General features: G+C 35.7%; 1 protein-coding gene across 7 annotated transcripts; it reads right to left on the bottom strand.

The window, feature by feature from the left end:
• LOC125870810 (uncharacterized) lies at positions 1-27,139 on the bottom strand. 7 transcript variants are annotated; one of them, XM_049551337.1, is made up of 10 exons: positions 26,861-27,139; positions 17,043-17,265; positions 16,819-16,908; positions 16,124-16,293; positions 14,318-14,460; positions 7,556-7,730; positions 6,889-7,483; positions 6,181-6,293; positions 1,340-1,583; positions 1-424 (listed from the first exon to the last, which is right to left on the bottom strand). In XM_049551337.1, the coding sequence occupies exons 1-10, from the start codon at positions 27,064-27,066 to the stop codon at positions 155-157; spliced, it is 2,229 nt and encodes a 742-aa protein (XP_049407294.1). In that variant the 5' UTR covers positions 27,067-27,139; the 3' UTR covers positions 1-154. The 7 variants fall into 7 exon arrangements, with proteins under 7 accessions (XP_049407294.1, XP_049407295.1, XP_049407292.1 ...); XM_049551338.1 differs by having other exon boundaries at positions 16,822-16,908; XM_049551335.1 differs by having other exon boundaries at positions 16,819-16,920; positions 26,861-27,111.

Genomic DNA, 27,139 nt, shown 5'->3' with positions numbered 1-27,139 from the left:
ACATTCAAGAATATTATACAATCACTAATGTGGTTACATAACACAATAACTGAAACCAGGAACTCTTTTACCAAGTCAAATTGTTTTTCATTGAATTTGTGCCATCTATCTTCATTCAAATATGGCAATAAAGGACCAGTATTTACATTAACTTCTACTCTTCATGCTTCTTCTCCTTTTTGAATATAGGTTTTTTACTCGTCTTGTCTTTGTTGTCGTCAGGTTTGATAAGTTGCACGGGGGCTGCTGGTATCCTGATCCACCACTCCCTAACCCGTCGAAGATCTCTTTCACTGCTAATTTTCCTCAGAGGCATATTGCTTGTGAAAGACTCCAAGAACGTAAAAAGAATCAAATATTTGAGTGGCACAAAAGCAAAAGACAAGGCAACGATCACCAGTAAAAGAGCTGTCCTGTCAGTTGCCTAAAGATGAAGAAAATAAAACCAAGAGTGAATACTTCGAGCTAAGTGTAACTAGAAAGTTGTAACTTAAATGATCTTTACACATTCCTTTAGTAGCGAGTTCAATAATTCAGCTTAGGGAGAACTTGTAAATATCTAGATAACTTCTAAACTAACCTTCATGTTGTCAAGACCATCATTTCAATTATTACAGTAAGAAAACAGGACCCGTAATCAATCTCTAGAGGTTCTTCAAGTCCAGCTATTGGTAGGTTGGGAGAATATTGTGTCCTATCTACCAGTAAGGGGTGCTAGTAAGTCATTAGACCATTAGTTAGACTTCCACTTTAACTGATTGCCTATAAATACACCATTATGGTGTAGGGAAACAAATGTTTCCTAAAGTTTCTGATGGGAAACAAATAACAACTCGAGTTACTACTTCCTTTCGTCACAATAGGATATCTAGGTTGTGGACAAAGGGAAATCATCTATATCGTGAAGATTACGACCATGAGTGACGACTCAAATCGTGGTTGTTATCGATCTGCCACTTCAAAAAAAACCTGTAAATCTCCTAAACTAGTATTTATAAAGGAAATGCATCAACTGGGCTTTCCATCGCTTCCATGTATGCATTAAATATTGCAAACCATCAAGTACAATACACCGACGTATATCGACACTTCAACATTATCGATGGCAAGAAACAATTTTGTATCAAATGTCTAGAGCTTCTTTGAGGTCCAATTATTCCTTGGCTTTCACAATCACTTTATATATGCATTAAACATCTCGAACAATTAAATTGTAATCCCCTCCCACGTATTGAGTTTCAAGTTGCAGCTATGCTAAGAATAAAGAAATGGCAATATCAAACCCAAATATTGGATAGGGTAATAGCAGTTTTAGGATTAAGAAAACAGATGATAATACCTGTGGAAGAACAGCAAAAATGAGAGCTCGTACTTTCAGCAGAATAATGTTGCCACTTTGGATTAATGCCTCAAGTTGACTAATAGCTTCCTGCAATATCAAGAGCTGCTCAACAGCATTTTTTGGAGGAGGAGCTATGACTTTTAGTGGTTCTAATGGCGTCCCTTTCCTCACATTCCTACGCCAAAACATGATAACTGCAAGCACAACCAACAACGAAGGCAATGCATATTTTATCCACTCCCTGCATATAAAAAATGTAACATTTTAGAACAGCTAGGGACCAAAAGAGAAGGACCGAGTCAGTATATTTTAGACAGATAGAAACAATGCCAAAAGTCAGAATTGTCAGGTAAAAGCACAACCAATTTTCGGTCATATCAAACCTAAGGAACCTGATCAATTTCCATCCCAACTTATGCAGAAAGGATTATAGTGGAACTGAATCTTAGTCCAACATTATGACGCTAGGAAATCACTTTTGTATGCTAAACTTGATGTAGCAACAAAAATAAGAAAAGCGAGAAAGGGGTGATAGAGAATAGAAGTTAAGATGAGAAGCCAAGAATAAGAGAGGAAGAGGGAGAGATTTTTCATCAGGTACTTCTCATAAAATCTTCCAAACAAAGTTTATGATAACTTGATTAAACTCCTAAAAGTCTCAAAGTACTAGAACTCTTCATATGATTATGTAAAACCTTATCTATAACTAATGAATAAAGCCTTATTCCTAACTAAAGACAAGGGTAGCTATTCTATTTTTAACTAAAAAGAACCATGGCTACGCTTTAATTCCAAGCAAGTTGGGTCGGCTATATGAGTCTTAACAAACCATGTTGCTCCAATTAAACCAATCCTAATTAAATAATAAACATAAATAAAAATTAAAGAAAATGACGCAAAAGCTCAATTCCAATGAGTGGGATTGTTTGTCTAACTTCAAAAGATACAGATCTCAAGTGGAACTCATCCTTGTTGATAGCATCAAGCAATGATCCTTCCATTGAACAAGATTTTGTAGCAACCACCAACTTAGAGAAGATTGTTTTTACATTTGTCATGTTTAGCAAAACCATAATACAATTTCACACTAAGTTGCTCGGACTATTCACTTTTGGTGCCGCACCCGTGTCGACAGACATGGGTGTGGGTGTGCGATCCATACCTGATCTGGTCAACAATGTTTGGGTACTTTGACCAAACTCGAGAGGGAAATTTTGGACAAATGCGCAAAAACAAAAACTAAGGTGAAATTGAAGAAAATGGAATACCTTGTATATATAAATTTATTTTGTCACTCCCTTTCCTTTTATCTCCTTCCAAGATTCTCCTCTTGATCAAGATTTTATTGTCAATTTTTCCACATAATATCTTATAATTTAGGTTTTATAACTCTTTTTATTTCAATTACTTTTAGCTAAATCCCGCACTTGTACCCATACATGGATCCGTATCCCCGAATCTAATAGTTAGATCATAGAGGATCCAACCTAGATCCGCACCCGTATCGGATACCCGCACCCAAACTTGAGAAACTTAGGTTTTACACGTTCAAGAGACATAAAACCTCCTTGTGGTTTCCAATTACATGATGAGGAGATGTCTCAAAACTAGTGTTATCCGGATGAGTATCTTATGAATGTTGAAGTGTGTGACTACCTCATCTAAAAGTTTTGTTGTAAGACATAATGCTTTTATTTTCAAAATTATGCCTTCAACATGTCCCCTCACGGGCAGGACTATTTATTTTTCACGGGCCAGGCACGTGAAAAATCTTCTAATAATGGGTGGCGGTCATACTCAGATTCATGTTGAAGTCTCATCTAAAAGGTTAAGTTGTTTGAGAGAGCACACTTTTATTGTCTTAACTGTGTCTTCAACAATAGCTAGGGGATGCTAAAAGTGTAGCAGCTAATGAATCTGAAATTAAGCTCCAACACATTGATGTAGCAAAAAATGAGAAATAGGGAAGAAGGAACAACAGAAGAATATTTAAGAAAGATAAAATAGAACAATAACAAAGAAAAATTTCATCAAATGCTACACAAGTCCCCCTGACCAAGTATATGATGGCCCCATTTATAGGAAAAGTGTTGAACAAGTTAAACTCTCAAACTACTACTCTTTAACTAGAAAATAAGATTAGATTTACATTATCTTAAATTAATATAGGGAAAAGGTTTGATATACCCCTCTACTTTCATTTATTGTTTAATCCTATCCCAATTATACTTTTTGGTTATCTATACCCCCGTCGTTGGGCAAAGTTCTAAATTTACCCCTCATTTGACGGAACCAACACATGGCACACTCTAAATGAAAAACCCAACCCATCACATAAGAACCCATACCCGACCCAAAACCCATCGAACCCAATTACACCCATCCAACCCAAATTGAATATGAGAAAGTAGTCAAAATGACACGGTCTACACAAATTAGATATGAGAAAGTAGTCACCGGAAGGATGTCACGATGCTACACAATTAGCTACGAGAAACTAGTCACCAGAAGGATAGCACAGTGCTACACAAACTAGATATGAGAAAGTAGTCAACGGAAGGATGGCACGGTGCTACACAATTTAGATATGAGAAAGTAATCACCGGAAGGATGACACGGTGCTACACAAATTAGATATAGAAAGTAGTCACCAGTAAGATGGCATGATGCTACACAAACACTGATAGAAATGGGCTTGACACAAAACAGACCTAGAAAATCACCGAAAATTGACACACGGTGGACAGAGTTTTCTTCCCCTGATTATGGGGTTAATGCATGTATCAATGACCCTACTTTTGTTAACATAACCATTGACCATATGGGCGGTATATATGGGTAATAGCCGTTGCCAGTAGCGGAAGCTCTTTGATTCTCTACCAAGATCGTAAAGGCTCTGATACCATGTGAAAATCACTGTAGAAGAATATTATTGAACTGTGTATCTACATTATTACATTGAAACCCTATTTATAGACACTATATTAGATTACTTTTCCAACTAGGACAGTACAATACAATCTTTTTCTAAGTAGGATTCTATATACTATTCCTATTTCTATACCTATTTTAAGTAGGATTGTATATATTATTCGTGTTCCTATTCCTATTCTAACAAAAGTGTAGTGAGCTCATTCATTAACCCGTCGCTACTAGCCAATCGAGAGGGATAGTTAATCTAGCTCATCCCATTTTGGCCAACACAACCCTTGGTGCTCTATATACTCGAAAAAATGTATTTTCTCCTACTTCAGGTATTCACAAGCTAACTACTTGTTTTACTAGTCACAAGCCAACTGAATATTATCTTCATATTCTCTTTCGTATATAGATGTAGGTTAACTGGTTGATTCATATAATGAGATATTATTAGTCTTTATGAAAAGATGAGAAAGGAAGAGACTTTATGGGATTGTAAGAGGAATCTGGCTTCCTAAAAAGAAGAGGGAGCAATGTGGCTTCTCATAATAGAAAAACTCATGTTGCCAAACTCAATTTACAGGCTTTTTTTAACCTAAGTAGCTCGGACTCGGCAATTTTTGTGCCGCACCCGTGTCGACACGACACTGACACGGGTAAGGGTGTTGGATCTATGTCAGATCCGGTCAGATGAGATCGGGTGTGTTGACCAATACTCTGGAGAGAAAATTGTAACTTTGACAACTCAAAAGTAAAGATCTGAGTAGACCTGAAACAAAATACCTTCAATTCTGCTCTTATAAAGTAATTTATACATCCTTTTGTCTCCTTTGAAGCTTTTTTCTTGGTAAATCTTCTTGTTCATGTGGATGTTGCAGGTCTACAATTTCTATTTTGGAACAGAGAAACTGAGAATCGGTGATGCCGTGGAGGACTACTAGACTTTGCATGTCGTGACTTGTGAGTACTAAGCTGTATATTACTAGGAAAAACAAAGATATAGAGAACTTGTTTGGGAGAAGATGGAGGAGAGAAGACGAAGCAGAGCTGCAGAGGAACAAAGATGAAGAAGAGTAGAAGATGACCGAGAAGACTAATTTATTATTTTAAATTGAATTTTAGTCCTTTACTAGCTGCCATGTTTAATTATTATTATTATAATATGATATATATATATATATATACACATACATATATATCTTGTTTTGGTTAAATGAGATAAATATTACATATTGATTCGAGTTTATAAATGAGGATAAGCATTATATTATAAATTAAAGTTAATTAGAGTTCATAATTGAGGATAAACATTATAATTATTTAATTGTAAATTAAAGATTAATATATATGCTTTGAAGGCACATATTTTTTATGGAAACTAATTTTAGCGTAGGTATGCTCAACATATTAATAATTTTAGATTTTTTTTTTTGCCGAGTCCCCTCACCCGTATCCGTATCTAGATCCATAGCTCTGAATCTTAAAAAATAGATCATGACGGATCCGACATGCAGATCCGCACCCGTGTCGGACACCCGCACCTGAGTCCGAGCAACTTATTTTCAACTGTTGTTAAAATTTGAAACAATACAAGAACTAGGTAAAAATCACAGCATTGCCTTCTCCCTTACTCAAGCCATATTGTGATTTATTTGGAAACCTATGAAGAGTCGCAACAGATTTCTATTACAAGGTAATGAGGAATAGGTAGGGATGACAATACACATCCTAAAAGGAGAATTTCAGTTAACAATTTTCTAAATAAAAAAGTCATCTAAAATCTAAATCTATAGAACTAGAATTTCAAGAGACAGAGAGTTATTAAAATATTGCCAAGAAAATATTTGTATAATCCTACGACATCTTGGATTTGAGTTCTGTCTAACAAAAAAGCAAGGGAAGAATTAAGTATTAGATACCTGATTATAGCATAGCTTACGAACACCATAAATAAAATCGACTTCCATGGATCTTTCCATGAAGCTAATAGTTGAAGTTGGTTCATTGATTTGATGAGAGGGAAAAGCAGCTCCTGTGAATAAATAAATAAATTTAAAGTGTCATCTTGAGGAATGAAGTGACTAAATAAGTTTCTAAGCAGTAAGCGGCAATAATATATCACAACCCAAACATTATGTCATCCTGAGGAATGAAGAAAGATCATGTAGTATTACTCATCTCAAAATTCAAATTTGACAGTAAGAAGCAAAGATAACAAAGTATCCCCATTTATGATCTGATACTTTCAAAGGTAGGGTGCAGGAACTCCTTAGTTCTAATTTAACAATAATAACCAAATGCAACAAAGGGAGCCACAAATAAGTGGAGCAGCTAACTACTTACTACTCTAAAAAAAAAAGATGTACAGAAGACATACAAACGGCTGAAGAACAATCATGCTACCTTCTTAGTTCCCTAGGAAAAAAGAGTGCAGTATTTCAACTTTGCACAGCTTTTAAATATAGGATGAACTCAAGTAACTCACTATATAAAGCAGTTTTCCTGTATGCAGAAGTGTACTTAGCAGGGATCAACTATCAATAAGAGAACAAGCAGCAGCAATCTCCTGAACACAGGAATGATACATTAAGCAAAAAAAAGAAAAAGGCAAAGGGGTTCATCTCTACCTTCATTACCACTAAATTAGTATCAATTCCTTCAACTTTGACTTGGTCAACTGTCGCCTGTGCAGCTTCAGCTCTTCCAATGTTCTTCATTGACTGCTTGACTGCATTTTCCAGAGGATTTACCTCACCAACAAAGACATCTCCTACTAAAGTTGTTGCTTCTCCAATTATGTCGACCTCCTTGCATGAGATAATTCCAAGTCTACAAAGTGACACCCGTGATACTGGGTGTATCACCTGTCTCCTTGCAATAGGAGAACCCAATAATCCACGTTGCTTGCCGGCAGAGTTCATGAGTTTCAAGCGGCTTGACAAAGTTTCCAAGATCGCATCTCCTCTAGGTAGACTTTCTGCTAAGTTAAAACACAGTAGGGTTTTGTAATTGGAAGACGATACCTTAAAAGCCTCTCTGACTGCCTTGTATCTGTAAATTCCAAGAACAGCCCTAGCAAGTGCTTCGGACTGCTGACCCTCTTTGAGTTTATACTTCCGAGCAAAATTGTGCGCATGGAAAATCTCAAGACAAATATCTAACCAATAGTCCCGTCTTGAACATCCTTTAAATTCTGGAAATTCAAAATATGCAGGATCCATCCTGTATTAACTTAAAGTTAGAAGTTCCTGGTGAATTAAGGTATATAGCTTCAACTGAAAACATTAAGCTTACATAGATGAGGACTTGTACATAACAGCTTTATCAAAAAGGCGAGCACCTAAAGGTCCAGTAAGCTCAGGCTTAATGATCTGTTTCAAGTCGGATGCTAGATCATACCGCACTGCCTTGTCATATAAGCCCATCCCAGACTCGAAGTAGAGAGCATGGTTAGTTAATGTCAACCTTCCTGGATGAAAATGAAAATGGAAGAATAAAGCATCTTAGCAACTAATACAAAATACGTTTTTAGATGAGATGGTTACACACTTTAATATGTTATTAGAGCACGCAAAGGCCCAGCTTTCCAGCTTCATCGCTGCCTATTATCAAAAACGAATTTTCACATGATTGCTCTATGAAAAAGAATCAAACCTGCATGTGAATGGATATGTTGAAGAAAAAACTAAGTAAATAATAAGGATCTAATAGCTTAAGCCAGTGTTGTGAAAAGATCAGTTTAGGCGATGAAGCGAAGCAAGGCGAGGGTTGAGCAATGCAAAGTGAATGAAGCGGTAGCTTCTATCCCTGAAATAACCACGTCGCTTTTCTTATTTTGAAAAAACAACTTTCCGAAACAAACGTGGAAGTGAGGCATGCCACACAGACTATTCCAAAAAGAGAAAGTTTTAAGTATCTTGAGTCCGTAATCTAGGATAGTGGGGACATCGTCAATGATGTCACACATCGCATATAGGCAGCAGGGATGAAATGGAGGCTTGCCACGGGCGTCTTGTGTGTTTTTTTGTGATAGGAAGGTACCACCTTAACATAAAAGTAAGTTCTATAGAATGGTGATTAGACCGTCCTAGTTGTATAGGGTGGAGTACTAGCCAGTCAAGAACTCACATGTCCTAAAGATGCATGTTGCGTAGATGAGGATGCTGAGATGGATCCGTGGCATACTAGGAGCGACAAGATAAGGAATGAGGTATTCGGGAGAAGGTGGGAGTGGCCGTTGTGGTGGTCAAGATGAGGGAAGCGAAGTTGAGATGGTTTGGTCATGTGAAGAGGAGGTGCGTGAACGCTCCTGTAAGAAGGTGTGAGAGAATGGATGTTGGGCTTATGCGGAGGGGTAGAAGTAGGCCAAAAAAGTATTGGGAAGAGGCGATTAGACAGGAAGTGATGCAACTTCTTATTACCAAGGACATGACTCTAGAAAGGAGTGGAGGTTGCGTATTAGGGTACAAGGCTAGGAGGGTAGATTGTTGTCTTGCTTTGCAAAGGTTTAGGCTTGTAAGTGCCAGTCATAGTACTAGTCACAGTGTTTTGGAAGGCGAAAGGTGACAAAAGGCGACAAGGGTCTTCCATGCAACAAGGTGAGCGAGCGGCGAGGCACTCGCCTTTTTGAAGTGCGGCTCCAATTAATACCAAAAAATTAAAATATTTTAATTGCATATATAAATAAGCAAAATCTCAATAGCAATAACATATTAGCAAATATTCAATACAAAAACTGAAAAATATATAGTACATATTAAAAGTCTAGAACTTGAATGAGAAAAAAACAGATCATAAGTCAAAACAGTGAGATAAACATAGAGGTAGAACTTTGAAGTATGAAGAAGAAGAAGGAATAAGAAATAGAGGAAGAAGAAATTTGACGAAGAAAAGAAGAAATGTGTATTGGTTGGGCTTTGGAGTTGCCAGAAAAGTCTGGCTGGTCCTATAGAAGTCTAGTCGGGTCGAGTAGAAATTGCTGTCTAAGAGTGCAACTGTGCAAATTTGAAAAGAAAACCTAAAATTACCTTTTAACTTTTAAAACCCTAAATTGGTCACCTTTTTTAAGAAAATACTAAAGGAGTCGCCTTTCTCACCTCTCACCTTTGTCGCCATTATCGCCATGGCGTCGCCTTTTGAAGAATGCCTCGCCAGAAAGCTAAAAGCGATGAAGGGTTGCCTTGCCTTTCACCATTAGCGATGAGGCGATCACCTTTCACAATATTGGCTAGTCGTACCCTTATATGTGTGGTCATATATATCACACTATTTTGTTGTAGACTTTACACTACTTTCTCTGCTATGTTTACTTCATTGTTTTCTCCTTCCTTTACTTGGGTTTGATGCACTTGAGCTGAGGGTCTTTCAAAATAGTCTCTCTACCTCCACGAGGTAGCAATAAGGTTTGCATACACTCTGCCTTTCCCGAACCCCACCTAGTGGGATTTCACTAGGTATGATGTTTTGTTGTTGTCCACGTTCGACATCAAGCCTAGAAAGTTCATGTCTTGCACCAGATGCAGCACCTTCTGTGGACTTATTCCTCTTAATCAACCTATTGCACTTCAAAAAGGTATATAGTTCACTCATAATACTAATCTTCGTTGTACCCTTTTGTAACATCTTGGAAGTTGGAAAGTTGAGAAAGGAAAAGAAAAGTGCATAAATTTGTTTGATGCAGTGGTCTACGAGTCCTATCTACATTCTGTAGGAAGTCCTACAGGCAATAGGAAGCTAGTCGTAGACCGGGATGTGAGTTTTTGGAATTTAAAGTTCCTAATGTTGGACCTACCGCTTGACGGGACGAGTCGTATAAAGTTTGATGGGTCGTAGGACTGATCTGCATGAGGATTCAAAGAAATTAATTTGAGACTTCACTGTACGAGAAGGATTGACGGATCATTGAGTGTTTTACGGGTTGTAGGAAGCACCCATAGAAGTGATTCAAACTTGGTGAATTTTTGGGTTAAAAGTTGAGGTCTACGGACCATAGGTTATTTAGATGGTCCGTAGAATGGTGTCGTAGGAAGTTGGCCAATTTTAGGCTGCAGTAACTCATCCTACAGTTGAACAGTACGGTTCGTGTCGCAATCGTAGGGCAACCTGGCAGTTATTTCTTAAGGGTATTTGGGACTTTTCCTATGCATCTAATATCTATACTACGTCGTTTTAATATATAAATAGACCCTATAACTGATTTTACTCCTAGAAAACTATCCATTCCCTTTCAATCCCCCAAAATCCCCAAAATTTGCAAGGTTTTCTCTCCAAGCTCTCAAGGGATTTCTCGGGGTTTTCAAGTCTTCAAGGTTTTCTTGATCCTTTGCTTTTGGGCTTTGATCCTCAAGGTATGTAGGGTTTTATCAATGGGTTCCATTTACCCATTGAGCCCCAAGATTTCCTAAATTCTCCAAGTTCAATTACCCAAAATTGATTAGATTTTCAATCAATTCCTCATGGGTTCTAATTGTATTGATTCCATTGTTTGATTTTGATCTTATTATGATTAATTTGACTCAGTTACATGCTTTTCAATTGATTTCATACGAATCCATGCATTGATCATGATTTTGACTATGAACCCTAAATGACATGAATTGATGAAGGAATTATGAATCTATGTATGATGTTTTCATGAAGTTATGCATGATTTATAAAAAAGGAATGACATGATTTATGTTGTTTTAAGATAAACATCAATTAAATTGTGAAAGATTTTTTCACATTAAGAAATCATGCATGGTGAAAGGTTTTTTCATACATGATTTAAGGAGCTACTTTATGATGTTTTAAGCTTGGATTAGTAACTTAATTATGCTTTTCCATGTATGATGATAAGTTTATGCTTATGACTATTTCGTTGGAATTTTATTTAGCACCGAGAGTATATTAATATGAAGGCTCTTCCGTTAGTAGAGGTTGGGTCTCTAGTAGCAAAATGCCTTGTCCCTAACTACATTCCCCCATAGATTTGTCTTAAGTGACATAGCTAGTGGATCCACCTAAGCTAGAAGTTAAGGTCTTTGCCTTGGCAAGAAAGGACATATCTTTTCAGTGTTCCACACGACACTGGATTCCACGTTATAGCTTACGTGGTCTATGCCAGTTAGTATATATCCCACAAAACGAACTAAGATGTTCTTAAAGGTTTTAAGATGCATTGACCATGTTCATGATTTATGACGTCTCTTCAAAAGGTTTCACTATGTTTAGCTTGGTCATGTATATCATGTTTTTGATTATGTCCTCTTATGATCACATTTCATATTTTTATGCATATCCCTAATACTTAGTACATTCCATGAACTAATGCATACTTGTGCCTACATTGTTTCAATTAGGGGTGGGCATAAATACCAAAAAACCGAAAAATCGAACCGAACTAATTCAGTTCTTTGGTTTTGATTCTTTGGTTTTTCGGTTCGATGTCTGTGTTATTTTTTCAAAAGTTCAGTTCTTTGGTTCGATGTTCGGTGTAAAGATCTCAGAACTTCGGTGCACCGAAGAACCAAACTTTTATTTAAAAAAATAAATAAAATACATATATATGCATTCTCTTAACTAAAAATAAATAGTCAACTAACAATTTAATCATTCATGAACAAATCAAAGTAGCAACAAATGTATAATTCAATAGTTAACTTCAAATATTAGTTCCCAAGAGGAACCAAAACATATTTTTATCAATGCACATTACGTAAAGGAACCCGTCTTCGTCCTTGTTTTTCTTGAGAAGTAGTTCAAGACACAATGTTCTTGACAAAGATAAATATAGTCTTTTAGTTGGCACAATAAGTGTTCCATGGCGAGACACATCATTCCTTAACATACTTTCAAATTTTATAAGTATTTTGTACTTTGATTTTGTCCTCATTTATATTTCATTTGCACCGAAAAACCGATCTAAAAATACCAAACCGAAGTAGAAAAAACCGAACCGAATTAGTTTGGTTCAGTATACAGTGCACACTTTTCTAAAACCAAAAACCAAAGAACCAAACCAAAGTTTGATAAAATCGAACCAAAGAACCGACGTCCACCCCTAGTTTCAATAATGTAGGGCGTGACGTTTTCTCTCCTTCTGCTAGTGGCTAGTTGATGATCATTTGATTGTTCGAGGTTGAAGACTTGGTGAGCCCTCATGTTCCGAGGACCATGGCATCTTCATTACATTTTCCTTATAGTCTTCAAATTCCTTAACAACATGCTCCGTTACAGATTCCCCAGATCTAATTCACAAAAGTTTGGGACATTCGGGTCTATCCAAACTGCAAAAGATTGTGCCTAGCTTGTCTAGTTTATCCAAATTAGATTGCCAGTCGTGTCAACTTAGGAAACACGCTCGTGCTACATTTTCACGTAGTACTGAGGGTTGTTCAGAGTCTATTTTTTCATTAGTTCATTATGATATTTGGGGTCCTAGTAGAGTCAATTCAACCTTAGGATTTCGTTATTTTGTTAGTTTCATTGATGATTATTCAGGATGCACTTGGGTTTTCTAAATGAAAGATTGTTCTGAGTTATTTTCTATATTCAAAAGTTTCTTTGTTGAAATACAAAATCAGTTTGGTGTTTCTATTCGTACATTTTGTGGTGATAATGCCTAAGAATACTTATCCTCCCAATTTCAGGAGTTTATGACTCACCAAGGCATTATTCACCATACTACTTGTCCATACACCCCTTAACAGAACGGTGTAGCAGAAAGAAAAAATAGGCATCTTATTGAGACCGCTTGTACTCTTCTCCTTGAATCCCATGTTGCGCTGCGTTTTTAGGGAGATGCAGTTCTTACGTCTTGTTATTTAATAAATAAAATTCGCTCATCTTCAATTTGGAATCAGGTTCCACATTCCATATTGTTTCCTCAGTCACATCTCTATTCTATCCCCCCTGGTGTCTTTGGGAGCACATGCTTTGTTCATAACTTAGCCCCAGAGAAAGATAAATTTTCCCCTTGTGCCCTTAAATGTGTCTTTCTAGGTTACTCTCAAGTTCAAAAAGGGTATCATTGTTATTCACACGATCTTTATCGATACCTTATGTCCGGTGATGTTATATTCTTTGAGTCTCGGCCTTACTATACATCTTCTGATCATCCTGATGTCTCTATGGCCTTAACCATACCTTAGGTTTTACCTGTACCAAATTTTGAGGAATCTACGGTTACTTCTACATCTCCCGTTGTAGTGCCACCACTCCTAACTTATCAATGTCGTTCGCGTCCAGCCCTAGTCCTAGATAATTCATGTCATGCGGCGGACCCTGCTCCTACTGTGGACTTGCTTCCTCCTAGCCAACCGCTTGCACTTCAAAAAGGTATACGATCCACTCGAAATACTAACCCACATTATACCTTCTTGAGTTATCATCGTCTATCATCACCCCATTATGCCTTTGTGTCGTCTTTGTCCTTTATTTCCATTCCTAAGATTACAGGTGAATCACTTTCTCATTCTAGATGGAGGTATTCCCTTTCCTTTGTTCAAATTCCTAGATCGACCTATTTTTGCATATGAATTCAGCTCGTCAAGGGAAGCTGAAACCTTAGAGTTCAATGGAAGAGAGAACTCTTATCTCTTGTTTTTGGTTGAAAATCTGTGTACTTCTTATTCCTCTGAATCCTCCTTTAAATAGGAATCTTGTTCCAGCAATAGGAAGTCTTGTGAAACTAGGAAACATAAATCCTATTCTAGACTAATAACAAAACTACTAATAACACAATCAAACTCTTCCTATTCTAGAATAATAAGAAAACTACTAACAATATAATTCAATTCTTAATTTATTCGGCTTTGGCTTTCTGTCACACATATGTCTCGCCCACAAATGCGTCCACAACAAGAAACTATCATTTGCAAAACAATTGTTATCAGAAATTCGTTCATTTATATGCAATTTTCAATTTTCAGAGCAGAGGAAGTCATTAAAATTCAGAAGCATCTTTTGTTTCATATTTCAAAAGAAATAAACTATCATAGATGATTTTAGTAGAGTTATAGTGTTCAAAGCATCAGATATACAATCATCCTTCGAGAAAAAAAGGGTATGGCTTACCAGGCCATGCAGATATGCCAATATGTTCCAAAACTGGTTGTGTGGGAACTGTACCATCCACCTCTAGCACTATCTCTTCCTCTGCAAGTGAAAGGTTGGACACCAATTGAGGTCCACTGAAATTCTGGACCGCCTTTATCACCCTGCAGGACGAAAAGGAATGAGGAAATAACTTATTAGTAATCATTCATCAAGCCCCAGATTTACTCCGGATATACCAAGACTTCATATCAAAAGCAAGTTTACAAGTGCATCCAAACAATGCATGTAAAGTTCCTCAAAAACATAATTATCATGACGGTTCTGCTAACACAGGAGGGTGGGAGAGACAGCACCCAACGGGAGACAAATATCTGATTTTTTCCTCCTGACAGAAAACTTAAATCATATATTTTATAATATAAATTATAAGGCCAGAATCACAAAAAATTTTCTGATGCTTTTGTTAAGATAATTAATTTCATAAATAGGATAGCAATTCGATAACCATACGAATTCCTCTCTAGTATATGCTAACCATACCTTAACCAATAAAACTATAACATTTGGACCAAATTCAGAATAGAAAATTAGAAAATAGTTTGCTAGAGTGAGAGACTCTCCCCCCTTCTCTCTAACTTTTGTCGCCGGAACAGGTCGTTTTAGATCATAGAAATCAAAATTGAGATAGATTGCTGATACAAGTGGGTCAAAGGAGGATGAACTATGTTAGTCGAACTCTGATTAACTCCTCAATGTTTATCTGCCTTATCAAGTCCTACAGCAAACTTCAAAAAGGTACAGGCAAACTTTGCAGGAGAAGGAGAAGTGGGACAAGTGCAGGAATATTGTCTTCCAAAAAGCCAACGACTTCGGGGGATGTGTGAATTGTTGCAATAATGGAGCTAGGAGAACCATGACAATAATCCCAAAGATCATCAAGATTGAAAAACAACATACTGAAGAAAATGCAAAATGGCATACCCGAGATTTCTAGCTATGCGGTATCACTATGTATGAACTTTTCATATCAAACAATATATTTAAGCAGCTTTCCAAGTTAGATCAAACTAATGCTTTACCATCCTTTGAGCATCAGGAGACATTCAATCAACCAGTCAAACCTCGTTATAACATCCCTTCGTTATAACAAAATTTCACTATAAGGGCCTGATTTCTTCAGAACCGATTTTTCATGTTATATTTTACTTCTTTATAACAGCATTATACTTATACTAGCAGTTGCATTCGTAGTAGCAATACACTCTTTCTAAAATTACCCCTCTATAACAGTCATTCAAATATTGTGTAATATTACTTTGTAAAAAGTATATTAAGTATAAGAATAAACATTAAAATATTTATCGTAATCATCATTAATGAATAATGTCACGCACATAGTAAATTTCAAGTACAAATATCCAAAAGGGAAAAAAATTGTACTCAAATGGTGCCCAGTAGTTATGGTCATTACTTCAGGAGAAAAAACTATTGGTCTTTGCCTTTTTAACATTCATACTCTTTCTATATTTTTGGTTAACAAATACATTTCTTCTTCTTGGCACAAAATCATTAAAAAAAATTAGGGTAATTTTGTTTATAACAGATAAATGAGATCAAAACGTCAAATGTCATAATATATAACGTCACCTCACTATAGCAGCCATAAAATTTTCATACAAACCCTGCCTCTATAAGGAGGTTTGACTGTAATCTCAAAAGATCTGTAACCAGCTTGATTTCAATCTTTTGTGAGAAAGTAAACTACCCAAAGAACAAAAAGGTAAAGTGGAGTCCAGCAATTAATGCTCAAGTAATGAAGCATACTTTTCAAGACTCCGAAGGTACTTGTCGTATATAAGAAAATGGAGCCGGTGACCTGATGAACTTGCTAGGACATCGAAAAGATTGTGAACTGTTATACTGTCTGCAACAATAGCACAAGCAGGAGCAATTCGTGAAAATGATTCTTCACCAACTGTCTTTTTATCATCAACCTGACAAGAGACGAGAAATAAATGGATAAATAAAAGCCAGTTGAAAAGTTTCAGGACAAAATCATATGATACCCCTTCTGAGAAAGTTTTTTTGCAATTCAATACAACCACAAGAAACAACATATTTTTCTTTCTTCAGTTATAAACGGCTTTTTATTTCTATGACCTTCAACGAGGATAGAACCTTCTATAGTGGAGGTATACACTTTCTGTCACAGATAAACAGTAGTAATCTAAAAAATTTTACTCCAAAAATAGATACTCCCTTTGTTCCACTATGTGTGATGCACTTTCACTATGTGGAGTTTAGAAACATGGCAAGATTTTTAAGACTTTGTGGTCTAAAACAAGTCATAGATATTTGAGTGGCGGAAAATCATCTCATTAAGGTAAATGGGAAGTTTAAGGTAAAAATTGTTTATGAATATAGAAAAGTATCCTCTTTGGGCAGACTGAGAAGGAAAATGCATCACATAAATTGAGACATTGGGAGTACTAAATAAAGGAAAATGTTAAATCAATTACCACCTGAACAGCCATGTCTGTGGAATCCGAATAAAACAATGACCAGCTATCTTCATCCTCCACTTCCCTCTTATCAGAGGCAGCAGTTTCCTGTGAAGACATCTCCATGACGGTATTGTTAGACAGTTAAGACTTTCAAATGGACAGCCAAATCTATGGCATAGCAAGCAAATTTAGAAAAGAAAGCAATCTTGAAATAGAGTATATCTCATGTAGTTTAGTACTTGATTTCCAACACCAGGGACCTCCCATGCTAGCATCATGTCGAACATCAACCGACGGAATTCCTTATCGCTCAAATAATCAGGACGGATGGTTACAACTTGAAGAGCTTGGAAGGAGCAAAATTCCAGAAAGTTCCTTGCATACACTAAGGGTTGTTTAACATCATCAACAAGATCTGAATCAAATTGATGTTGCAACTCTTCAATCTCTACCTGCAAAATCCTGCAGTTGAGGCACGATAGACAATAAGTAATAAGATATTTCATAAACCAATATCCTAGCTTACAGGAAATATTAGAACTCTGGTGGCATCATGGCAAGATTTTCATCAGGTCACCTCTTGTTTGATTTCTATAGAAAAAAGGTGCAAAAGAAAAAATATATCATCGAAGTTTTCTCATAAAAGGCTTAGGATGCAATTAGAATGTTGTTTAGTTTGTCTGTGGATTATTGTTAGAGTCCTGCATTGGTTGGGAAATGGATTGGTGGTCTGCTTAGATGTACTTAGGTAATCCTCCCCTCCTAAACAAGCTTTTGGGATTATGTTAGGCCCCAATGTAATATTTTTATATGGTATTAGAGCCAAGTTCTTTCCTATTAGGGGCCCCATTTTATATTGTCCACGCTCCAGTATGCTTGGACGTGAAGGGGGTAGTTAGAGTGGGTTAGAGTCCCGCATTGGTTGAGGAATGGATTGGTGGTCTACTTATGAGGACCTGCGGAATCCTAGCCTCGTGAGCTAGCTATTGGGGTTCAGCTAGGCTCAAGTGTCATATCTTTACAATCATGAACAGAACAGTAAGCAGAAATCTATAATCTTTTGAAAATTCACAAGGAATACTTTATATTTAGAAATTGGTAGAGTTAATTTATTCTTTAAGAAGTTGGAGGTTGCAGTAGCCAAGCTGATTGGGCAGATTCTTTTCCATTTACAGCCAAGGCAGATGAAGGTTTGCTGTAAAATCTTGTCACAAAGTTGCTGACAAATCTGAAGACAGCATCAAATTTTGTGTGCCTACATAAGATAATCTACAAAGAATGAGCATTCAGTTTATGCATAGGTGCTATTATCAGTTATGTAAATCTCCAATAGAATCTGTGAACCATCTTCTTCTACATTGGCACCTGACCCTGGCCTCTTTGGTGTATGTCTCAGAACTTGTTTGGGGGTGAATAATTATAGGCAGGAAGATTAAAAGAAGCATTATGCAGCCGGTGGGTCAGGGGATAAAGAAGATGCAGAGTCCAGATTGGAGAACAACTCCCCTTCATGTTGATTTTAGCTTTTATGAAATTATTCTTTGCATTATATGGACAGTGTTGATAGATAGCAACAATAGATTTTTGATGGAATAGACTATCATATATTTTGTATAGAGATGTCTTCAAAATCTCTTCAGTTGTTGCTTGATTGTTGTTAACATGTTAGATGATATTTTGAATATGATAGACTCCTTGCAGTGGGTGAAAGGACTTCGTCTAGACTCTTAGGGTATGTTTGGAAAGCTACCCTGGTAATTGGATTTGGTATAATTGGGTGTAATTACACTGTCTGGCCTGTTTGGTTGACCATGTAATTACTTGATCAGCAGGTAATCAAATGCAATTACACTCTCCAATTCTTAACGAAGGGCTCTGAATTGCTAGTAATTACATGGTGTAATTACAAGCTGATTACTTTTTAATTTTTTTTTTTAAATTTATTTTAAATTCTATTATTTTAAATTCTTTTTTATTTTTATTATTCTAAATTTTTTTTATTATTTATATTTCATTTCCTTCTCATTCTCATTCTCAATCTTTAGATTTTTCGTATTATCTGTTTTATTTATTTATTCTACATTTATTTATTTTCATTAGCAGGATTTTGTTAATATTCTAATTTTTAAATTGAAGGAAAATTAATTGTTAAATAAGGTTATAGATTTACGTTTTTACTTTTCTTTTAAATCACAAGACAACTTACTTTAGCACTTTGTCTTTATGCGTAATTCTTTACCCCCCTAATCTCATATCAAGTGAACTTAAATGCACCCAAATCGCTGACGTGGCAAATTAAAAAAATAAAAGCGCGTATTGGCAAAAAATTAAAGAGAAAAAATATAAGTGGGTCCCCTTTTTTTTCTTTTCAGCCAATTATTTTTCATTATTCATCATCCTCACACCCCACCACCCAACCCTTAGCTACTAGCAACCCTACCCTTTCTTCTTCCTCACACCATACCACCCCTGGGGGTGCCGCCTTCAGCCACCATTGCACCACCTCATTCTTCTTATTCGAAATCCCCCCCCCCCTTGTTCTTCTTCGAAACTCCCCACCCCATTTCTTGTTCTTCAAACTCCACACCCCACCCTCTTTCTCCTGCTCCAGATCTCCCTGCCTTCAATCACCATCTTTCTTACCTCTTTCTCCTTCGTCGTCGAACCCCCCACCATATTTTTCTTTACTTCTAATCTTTCACTCATATCAATTTCGATTTCAAGAAGAGGGTCATCTTTTTTTCAAGATCTGAATCAACATTGATATCACTAATTTTTAAAATTGAAAAGAGAAGATTGTTGGTGTTGAAAATTGTTGCTTCAAAATCACTATTTATGGCCGTGTTTGTATTAATGGTGATAAACTTGGAATTTTTTTTAATGTTAGATTAATCCTCATTTTTTCCTAATTTTTTTCCTTTCTAAAATTGTTGATAAATAAAAAGAAATAAAAGAACTAAAAAATCAAAATTTAAATAATTTTCAAGGTGGCATAGACGTAGCACTGATGTGGCGCTGATGTGTCGATGACATGACGCGTGTGAGATGCACTTGCCACTGTGAGACTGGTATTATAATCTTAAGGTGATATTAAATTCATTCCAAATGAGATTACGGGGGTAAATAATTATATGTAAAGTTAAAGTGCTAAAGTAAGTTGTCCTGCCAAGTTCGGGGGGATTTTATGTGTTTTCTCTTTGTAAACATGTATTTTATCATGTTCATAGAAATCTTGTACTTTTATTATTAATTTAATTAATATATACTATTTGAAAAATAAATCAATTATTTTTTTATAATATTAGTTAAGAACATATATTGTTGATTAATATATTCTTAAAAGATAATATATATATATATATATATATCTTAAATATTTAATTCAATATCATTTACAAGGTCTCGTATTTGTCTAATATAAATTTTTAATTTTAGATAATTAATTTTTATTTTTAAAATTTAATATAACCTTATGATTACACCTGTGCAATCAAATAGGACACTTGTAATTACCATCTGACAAACAAACAGGTCAAAGTAATTATTGAGTTGTGTAATTACTAGGCTGGTAATTATTACCCTAGTAATTACACCAATTCCAATCACCTGGTGACTTTCCAAACAGACCCTTAATGTAACTTTGAAAGCACTACCTTAGTGTTGGTATACTGGTATAGTAATAAAATTACATACCAATATAATAATTATCAAAACACAATCCAGAAGAGTATAGATTGATCGAATTATGTTGTGGCTTTGAATCGAACGGTTTAGTAGATACTAACCTTGCGAAACAAATGCTTTAGTGGAAAAGTTATTGTCCTAACTGATTAAAAAGAAAAAAAAACGTTATTTCCTATCCATCTCTGGCTTTACTAAAACTTATAGTAAATGGTAGCCACAGATATAAAAGTACTGCAGAAAACATGCACCAAGCATGCTCTCTCCCAGCAGAAGGTAGAAAACAAAGAGGATCTGAACACTGTTATATTAGAAGGACCAGCTATACCTTCATAGTAATTGAACAAATCTGCTGAAGTTAGAGCCCGTTTGGATTGACTTAAAAAAAGTAACTTTTAAAAGTGCTGGAACTTATTTTTAAAATAAGTAGTTATGTGTTTGGATAAAAGTGCTGCAGTTGCAAAAAAAGTTGTTGATGTGTTTGGCAAATAAGTGCTGGTAAACACTTTTTTTTATCAAAATGTCTGAAATACCCTTTAAGCTGTTAACATGATAAAAAGTTGATTAATTTAAGGTTTTTATACTTAAAAAAAAAATTTAAAACAAAATTAATTTATGTTTTGCATCCATAAGTAATAATATTTTTCTATCATTCACATATTTCTTTACCACCTTATAAGAGGAATATAAATTCATATTTCAGAAATAATAATAATAATAATAATAAAATAATAATAAAATAATAGTAATAATAATAAAATAATAAAATAATAATAATAATAATAAAATAATAATAGTAATAGTAATAATAATAATAATAATATAATAATAACTCTTCCATATTTAGTTTTCCCTTTATGAATTTCCCGACTATGGTAAGCTTACTGGCAAGATTAAAGAAAGTAATCTTCGGCACTAAAGAAAAGACAGCCAGTTGAATATCAATAGTAGTAGAAGCTGTTGTAGATCAATAATAATAATAATAATAATTATGATTATAATAATAATAATAATAATAATAATTCAATATGGGCAATTTAGAAATTGTATAAAAGAATTAAGGGCACAAAGGTAATATACTTGGTCAACATAAAAGGGCTTTTAAGTTAAAAAAAAAAAAAACTCCCCCCCCTAGCTTTTAGCTTTTGGCTTAAAATAAGTCATTTTTGACTTAAAATAAGTCACTTTGATAATTGCCAAACACTCTAATAAGTCAAAAACTGGCTTTTAAGCCAGTTTGACCAGCTTAAAAGCCCATCCAAACAGGCTCTTAGTAGACAGGAATTTTATGTCTTTTAACCAACACCTTTTAAGAAAACAAGGCACTACAACAGCTTAAATTGTCAATTCTTCGAGTGCTCAATTCTTTTACATTAATATCTAAGCTCCAAGGAAAGGACAACGACAGATTTCTCGTTTTGCTTGTAGGTAAGATACTATTTGGTATCTTGCTCACACTGCTTGACTGCTATACAAAATTACATTTAGAGTTGAATGTAGATCTTTAAGATCTACAGGCACCAAACTTCTTAGCAAAAATAATTTGTATATTCACAAGAAGATAAAATGGTATATGTATATTTATGATAAGATAAAATGGTTAAGGTCTAAAAGATTACTAATTTAAATTCTAAGATTTATTAAAAGAACTTCCTATGAAAGAAGACAGCATATTACCATACAAATTTTCAAGATAAAAGTAATAGATAAAATGTGGATACAAAACATTTATCTCAGCTATCCAGTACAGTTGACACTATTCAAGGGACATGAGGACCCTAAAAAGTGACATAGAGAACATGAAACCAAGAAAAATCACCAACTCTAATCAATCATCAAGAAAGAAGATTAAGAGGCAGATGCTCTCTAGCATCCTATAGGCTAAGGATGATTTTAAATTTCAATAACAATGAGATCATGTTACAGACAAACATCATTAATGATTAATGTCCTTATATACTAATATGTTTGATCATTTAAACCACAAAGCCCAGCTAGCTGACCAAAAACCAGAGATTTTTCATACATCATTCAGATATTAGAAATGAGAAAAAAAGACCACCTCATTTTAAGCTACTTGAGATTGGTGACCGCTACATGAATTCTCACAGTCCATTTCTTGTTGTATCTATTTTTTATTTTTTTTGAGAATTGGTTACATCATTTCTTGTTGTATCTATTTCATACCTATGTTCAGTTACATGATGTTCTTCAACACTAGCAATTCTACATAATTTCTATGGACATCCCCAGACATATTAAAGAAAAATCCTAACAAATATTGAACCTAATCTTATTAAGACTTAATCCACCTAGTGGGTGTTGCATGTGTAGATCCTTCACATACATTGTATTTTAGTTTTCGCTAAGTTCGCATGTACTGTGAGAGATTTTAGGTCTTTTTGACACAACTTCCTTTCATATGATTTAGATATACCTGTCTTCTATTAACATCTTCAATAAACATTAGACATGATGAAATTATCTCAATTGTCTTCAATCACTTCATCCTCTATGTGTGCTACTGGCACCTTCTATTGGATATGATATGTTCTGATATTATTTAACCTTGTATAACCACAGATCTATCATCCATCTTAACATTTACCTTCCTTTGGAACTCACCTTGTAGATATGTTGGGCCTTAAAATCTCAATAATAACTCTCTTATAACATGGTTAGCCTAACAACCATTCTATATTCTTTCCATTCACTTGGTAGGTACCATTGTATCGTACAATATTCCCATAGCACTCATCTAGTTCAATCATCATATTTTAATTCTCTGTGTTACATCTTCATCTATCATTCATTCTCTAGAAACATTGAGCTTAGATTTCTAACATGCTTGCATATAGGCATTGTAATCCCGTGCCAGCTATGAGTAAATTAAAATGACACGTTTTCAAGTTTCATTGAAATGAACCCAAGAAAAGGCTGAAATTCAATGTGTTTGGGTTTGCATGTCTAATCCAAAGTACGTCAATTCGAAATTTTCCTTGGTATATCGAATAAGGTGCAAATAATTAGGGTCAAACGCCTCCCTCAAATTGCAAGAGTCTCTATAAGTAAACAGAGGACAATATGCAAGAAAATATTTCCGGCATATAAGCTTCCTTTCAATCAACAAAATGTAGAATTTATTCTTCATAGGTTTGATTGATGCACAAGATAGTACCTAAAAAACTAACTCAACTTCTTATGAATTCTGGAGGAGCCAAAAAGTTTTCATCACTCTTGCTCTCAGTAATGACCTGGGATAGAAAAGAGAAAAGGAGGGACATAAATAATGAAGTGATGTCGTTTAGAGGGTAACTAGTTTTACTTTTAACAGTAATACAAAACACAACTAATGGTTAAATGAATGAAGTGGACGGCTAGGATCTATTCTGCAAAGGTATGCAGTGTGTCAAATCTGGCAACTTTCATTCCTTTATAATGCACTTCTCTCTATCTGGTTCTTCTCTTTCCTCTACATTTTTTCTCATCGTTTTTTCCTCATCTCTTTCCTACCAAATTATGTTCTTCAGGTTACAACAACTATGCTGGTCATGGATGGGCACAATTTCAGAGACTATGGCCCTTTCTAGTTTCATCAGCAAGACATTGTTTTGAACTGGTTTCAGCTGTGAATTGTGAGACTATATTGTGGTGCATTTCAATTCTCCAGTAATTTCCAATTTAATTGATAAATCCAGCCGAGTTGCTAAATTTGGAACTCAATTTGATAAGCCCATTACTTTCAGTATGAGCGCGACCAACCTGAACTTGACTAATGGCGCAAATGACTGGAGCAGAATCAACGAGAACCAAACAGGTGGATGAGAACTATCGGCGGCTAGATAAGAAGATGCAAGCAGTCATAGGTGATACGCGAGCGATATTCAAAGGGACAGATAAGAATAATGAATATTGAACTCTAAGCTATCCGGTAAAGCCAAACAAATGGAGGAGTTCCAAAACTCAACTATAAGAATGTTTGAACATCTAAGTATGATGATTGGCCACTCTGGTGGGAAGGCATCCATAAAGAATGAGTGAACCAGCAGGGGTGATGACAAACTTCTGAGGCCTAGGATCTCATTTACTGGAGAAGTTAATACGATGGGTTCAAAGGTAGCATCCACCTAATTTACGGTTTCCAATGTTTGATGGTAGCGAACCTCGAATGTGACTGAGAAGGTGAAAATCATATTTCAATGTCTGTCAAATCACTTCTTATGAGGAACTCAACCATTTCAGAAGATTTCCTTTTAACATGTTTTGCTGGTCGTCTCAAGGAAGAACTCAGATATAGAGAGAGGCTACTCAGTCACTTCATTTTATCTCAAGCAGTGGCCAAGAACAGGAGAAGGTAATGATTGTTGTGGATAAGAAAAACAAGTGGCTGCACAAGGGGATAATTACTCCAGTCAAGGACACTAGTAAAGGATTTAAGAATTTAAGAAGAACATATGAAGATTACCATATTTTTAATTTCGCTCCAAGTAGTTATGAAGAACATGTGGCTGCACATTATTTTCTTATTTTTATTTCAACTAACCTGATTCTTTATCACTCAAGGTTTTGTGGATTGGGGGAGCTATTATAACACCCTATAATACCAAACTGTAAAGGAGCTTGTGACTGAATTATTAGAGGAGATTCCCAAATGTTAGGTCATCAAAGTTGTGCAAATGTCATAGTAGAAGGCAAAAAGGATAGAGTTCCTTGACGAATTTAGACTGCTGAAACTGAAGGTTGTGACATCGTTCTTGGAGGGGATCGGAAGACGCACTGTCCAGTTATGATCACTATAAGATCATAGTCAAACATTTTGGGAAATTGGTGGAGCATAAGGGAGATACATGAATGGAAATACTAAATCAGATCACAGCTAAACCAATGGGAAAGATACTGAGGAAAAGCCAGGCTTTGTTAGCTCACCTAATGCTTGCCACCAGAGAATTGGAACAGTACTAACTGAAGAAAACAGACTACTGCTTACTACAGCACGCCCCTAGCTCCAAGACATGTAGGAGCCAATGTATGAGAAGGAACAACTGGAAATAATAGCAGCCATAGACAGATGGAGGCACTACATTGAGTACATTCAAGGCAGACATTTCATCATTAAGAGTGAACATTTCAGTTTTAAATACTTGGAGCAGAAGGTAACTACAGTCATTCAGCAAAAAGACCAAACTAAATTACTTGGTCAAAATTATGTAATCCAAAATGGGAATGGTTCTGAAAATAGGGTGGCTGATGCACTATCCAGGATACCCAAGGACCAAGGAGAAACTTATGCAATCTATGGTGTTCTCCTACATGGATAGGAGTTGGAAAAGATTTATGAAGGGAATGATCAGGTTGAAAGGATTATAGCAGCAGTTGTAGTCAACTAAGGAGCCAATTCTCACTATAACTGGTCACAAGGAGTGCTGAGATATAAGGGCAAGATATACATAGGGAAAACCCCAGCAGAAGGTAACAAATTACAGACCCTGCAAACTAACGCCCTTGGAGGACAGTTGTGAAGAGGTTACAAATCTGTTTTATTAGCCAGCCATGAAAAAAGATGTACAAAAGAAGCAAAGATGAAATTGTGGCAGACCTCTAAAACTTCCTACACAAGCTCATAGAAGGGTTACCCAAGTCACAAGATGAAGATGTGATATTAGTGGTTATTAATAGATTTACTAAGTATAGGCACTTCCTTACTCTACAGCATCAATTTACAGTTGTGCAAGTAGCAGAGTTATTGCTCGAGGAGATTAAAACTTACATGAATATCCTACACTCTGGTATCAGACAAGGATAAGGTGTTCACTAGTCAATTCCGGCAACATTTACGCAAGGAATCAGTGACTCAAGTCTCAACTATGTCTTAGCACTGCTTATCTCCCTGAGACTGATAGACAAACTGAAAGATTGAATAGATGTGTTCAAGGGTACTTGAGAGCCATGGTATTTTCTAAATCCAAGCAATGGACAAGCACCTATCTGACTGCTGGTATAAGACAAAATTTTCACACCTCACTGCAGTGCACTCCTATTCAAGCATTATATGGATATGAACGTCCTCAACTTCCTATGGGGCCATTTCCTTAATCTCCAGTCCTATCAGTGCAGGACCTCATTCAACAAAGACTGCAAGTGCAGAAGGTCCTGAGGGGTCACTTAGTTTATTGAGTTGATAAGTTTTGAATTTAAGCTCATTACTCTCATGCATACTACAAAGCCATGATAACATTAACATTGTTATAGCATGCATATTAAGTAGATTATTGAAACCATCTTCTCCAACATGCATTAATCAAAATTTCAGCTTGCAACCTCATGCCTTATCCTAAAAAAAAATAGTAATTTAAAGATGGAATGAGAAGGAATTTACTTGCAAGAACGAGAGACAACAGAATTAGCGATTGAAGATAGAAAAGGTAAAGGCTGGTAAGGCGGTGCATCATTGCCACCTTCACTGTCACCGTTTCGTTTTTTTCCATTGAAAGAGAATATGGATTTCAACGCTAACAAACCCTTTATCTCGTTGCCATTGTTCTTCTCATCTTTACTTTTCCCAGCTCTATTCTCATTCTCCATCTTCCTTCTTTCCCTTTACTTCTCACCTTCAGATCGACCGCCGGGGTGGAAGCCTTCCGGCGGATAAATATGC

This window comes from Solanum stenotomum, chromosome 7, assembly GCF_019186545.1.
Source record: "Solanum stenotomum isolate F172 chromosome 7, ASM1918654v1, whole genome shotgun sequence".
Taxonomy (NCBI): Eukaryota; Viridiplantae; Streptophyta; class Magnoliopsida; order Solanales; family Solanaceae; genus Solanum; species Solanum stenotomum.
This window is presented reverse-complemented; position numbering and strand designations above follow the sequence as displayed.

Coding starts and splice junctions, on each gene's coding strand:
- LOC125870810 (XM_049551335.1), bottom strand. CDS start 27,066: ATGGAGAATGAGAATAGAGCTGGGAAAAGTAAAGATGAGAAGAACAAT. Junction 6,294..6,888: donor CTAATTTAGTGGTAATGAAG/GTAGAGATGAAC, acceptor ATTTATTCACAG/GAGCTGCTTTTCCCTCTCAT. Junction 1,584..6,180: donor GTAAGCTATGCTATAATCAG/GTATCTAATACT, acceptor TTTTATATGCAG/GGAGTGGATAAAATATGCAT.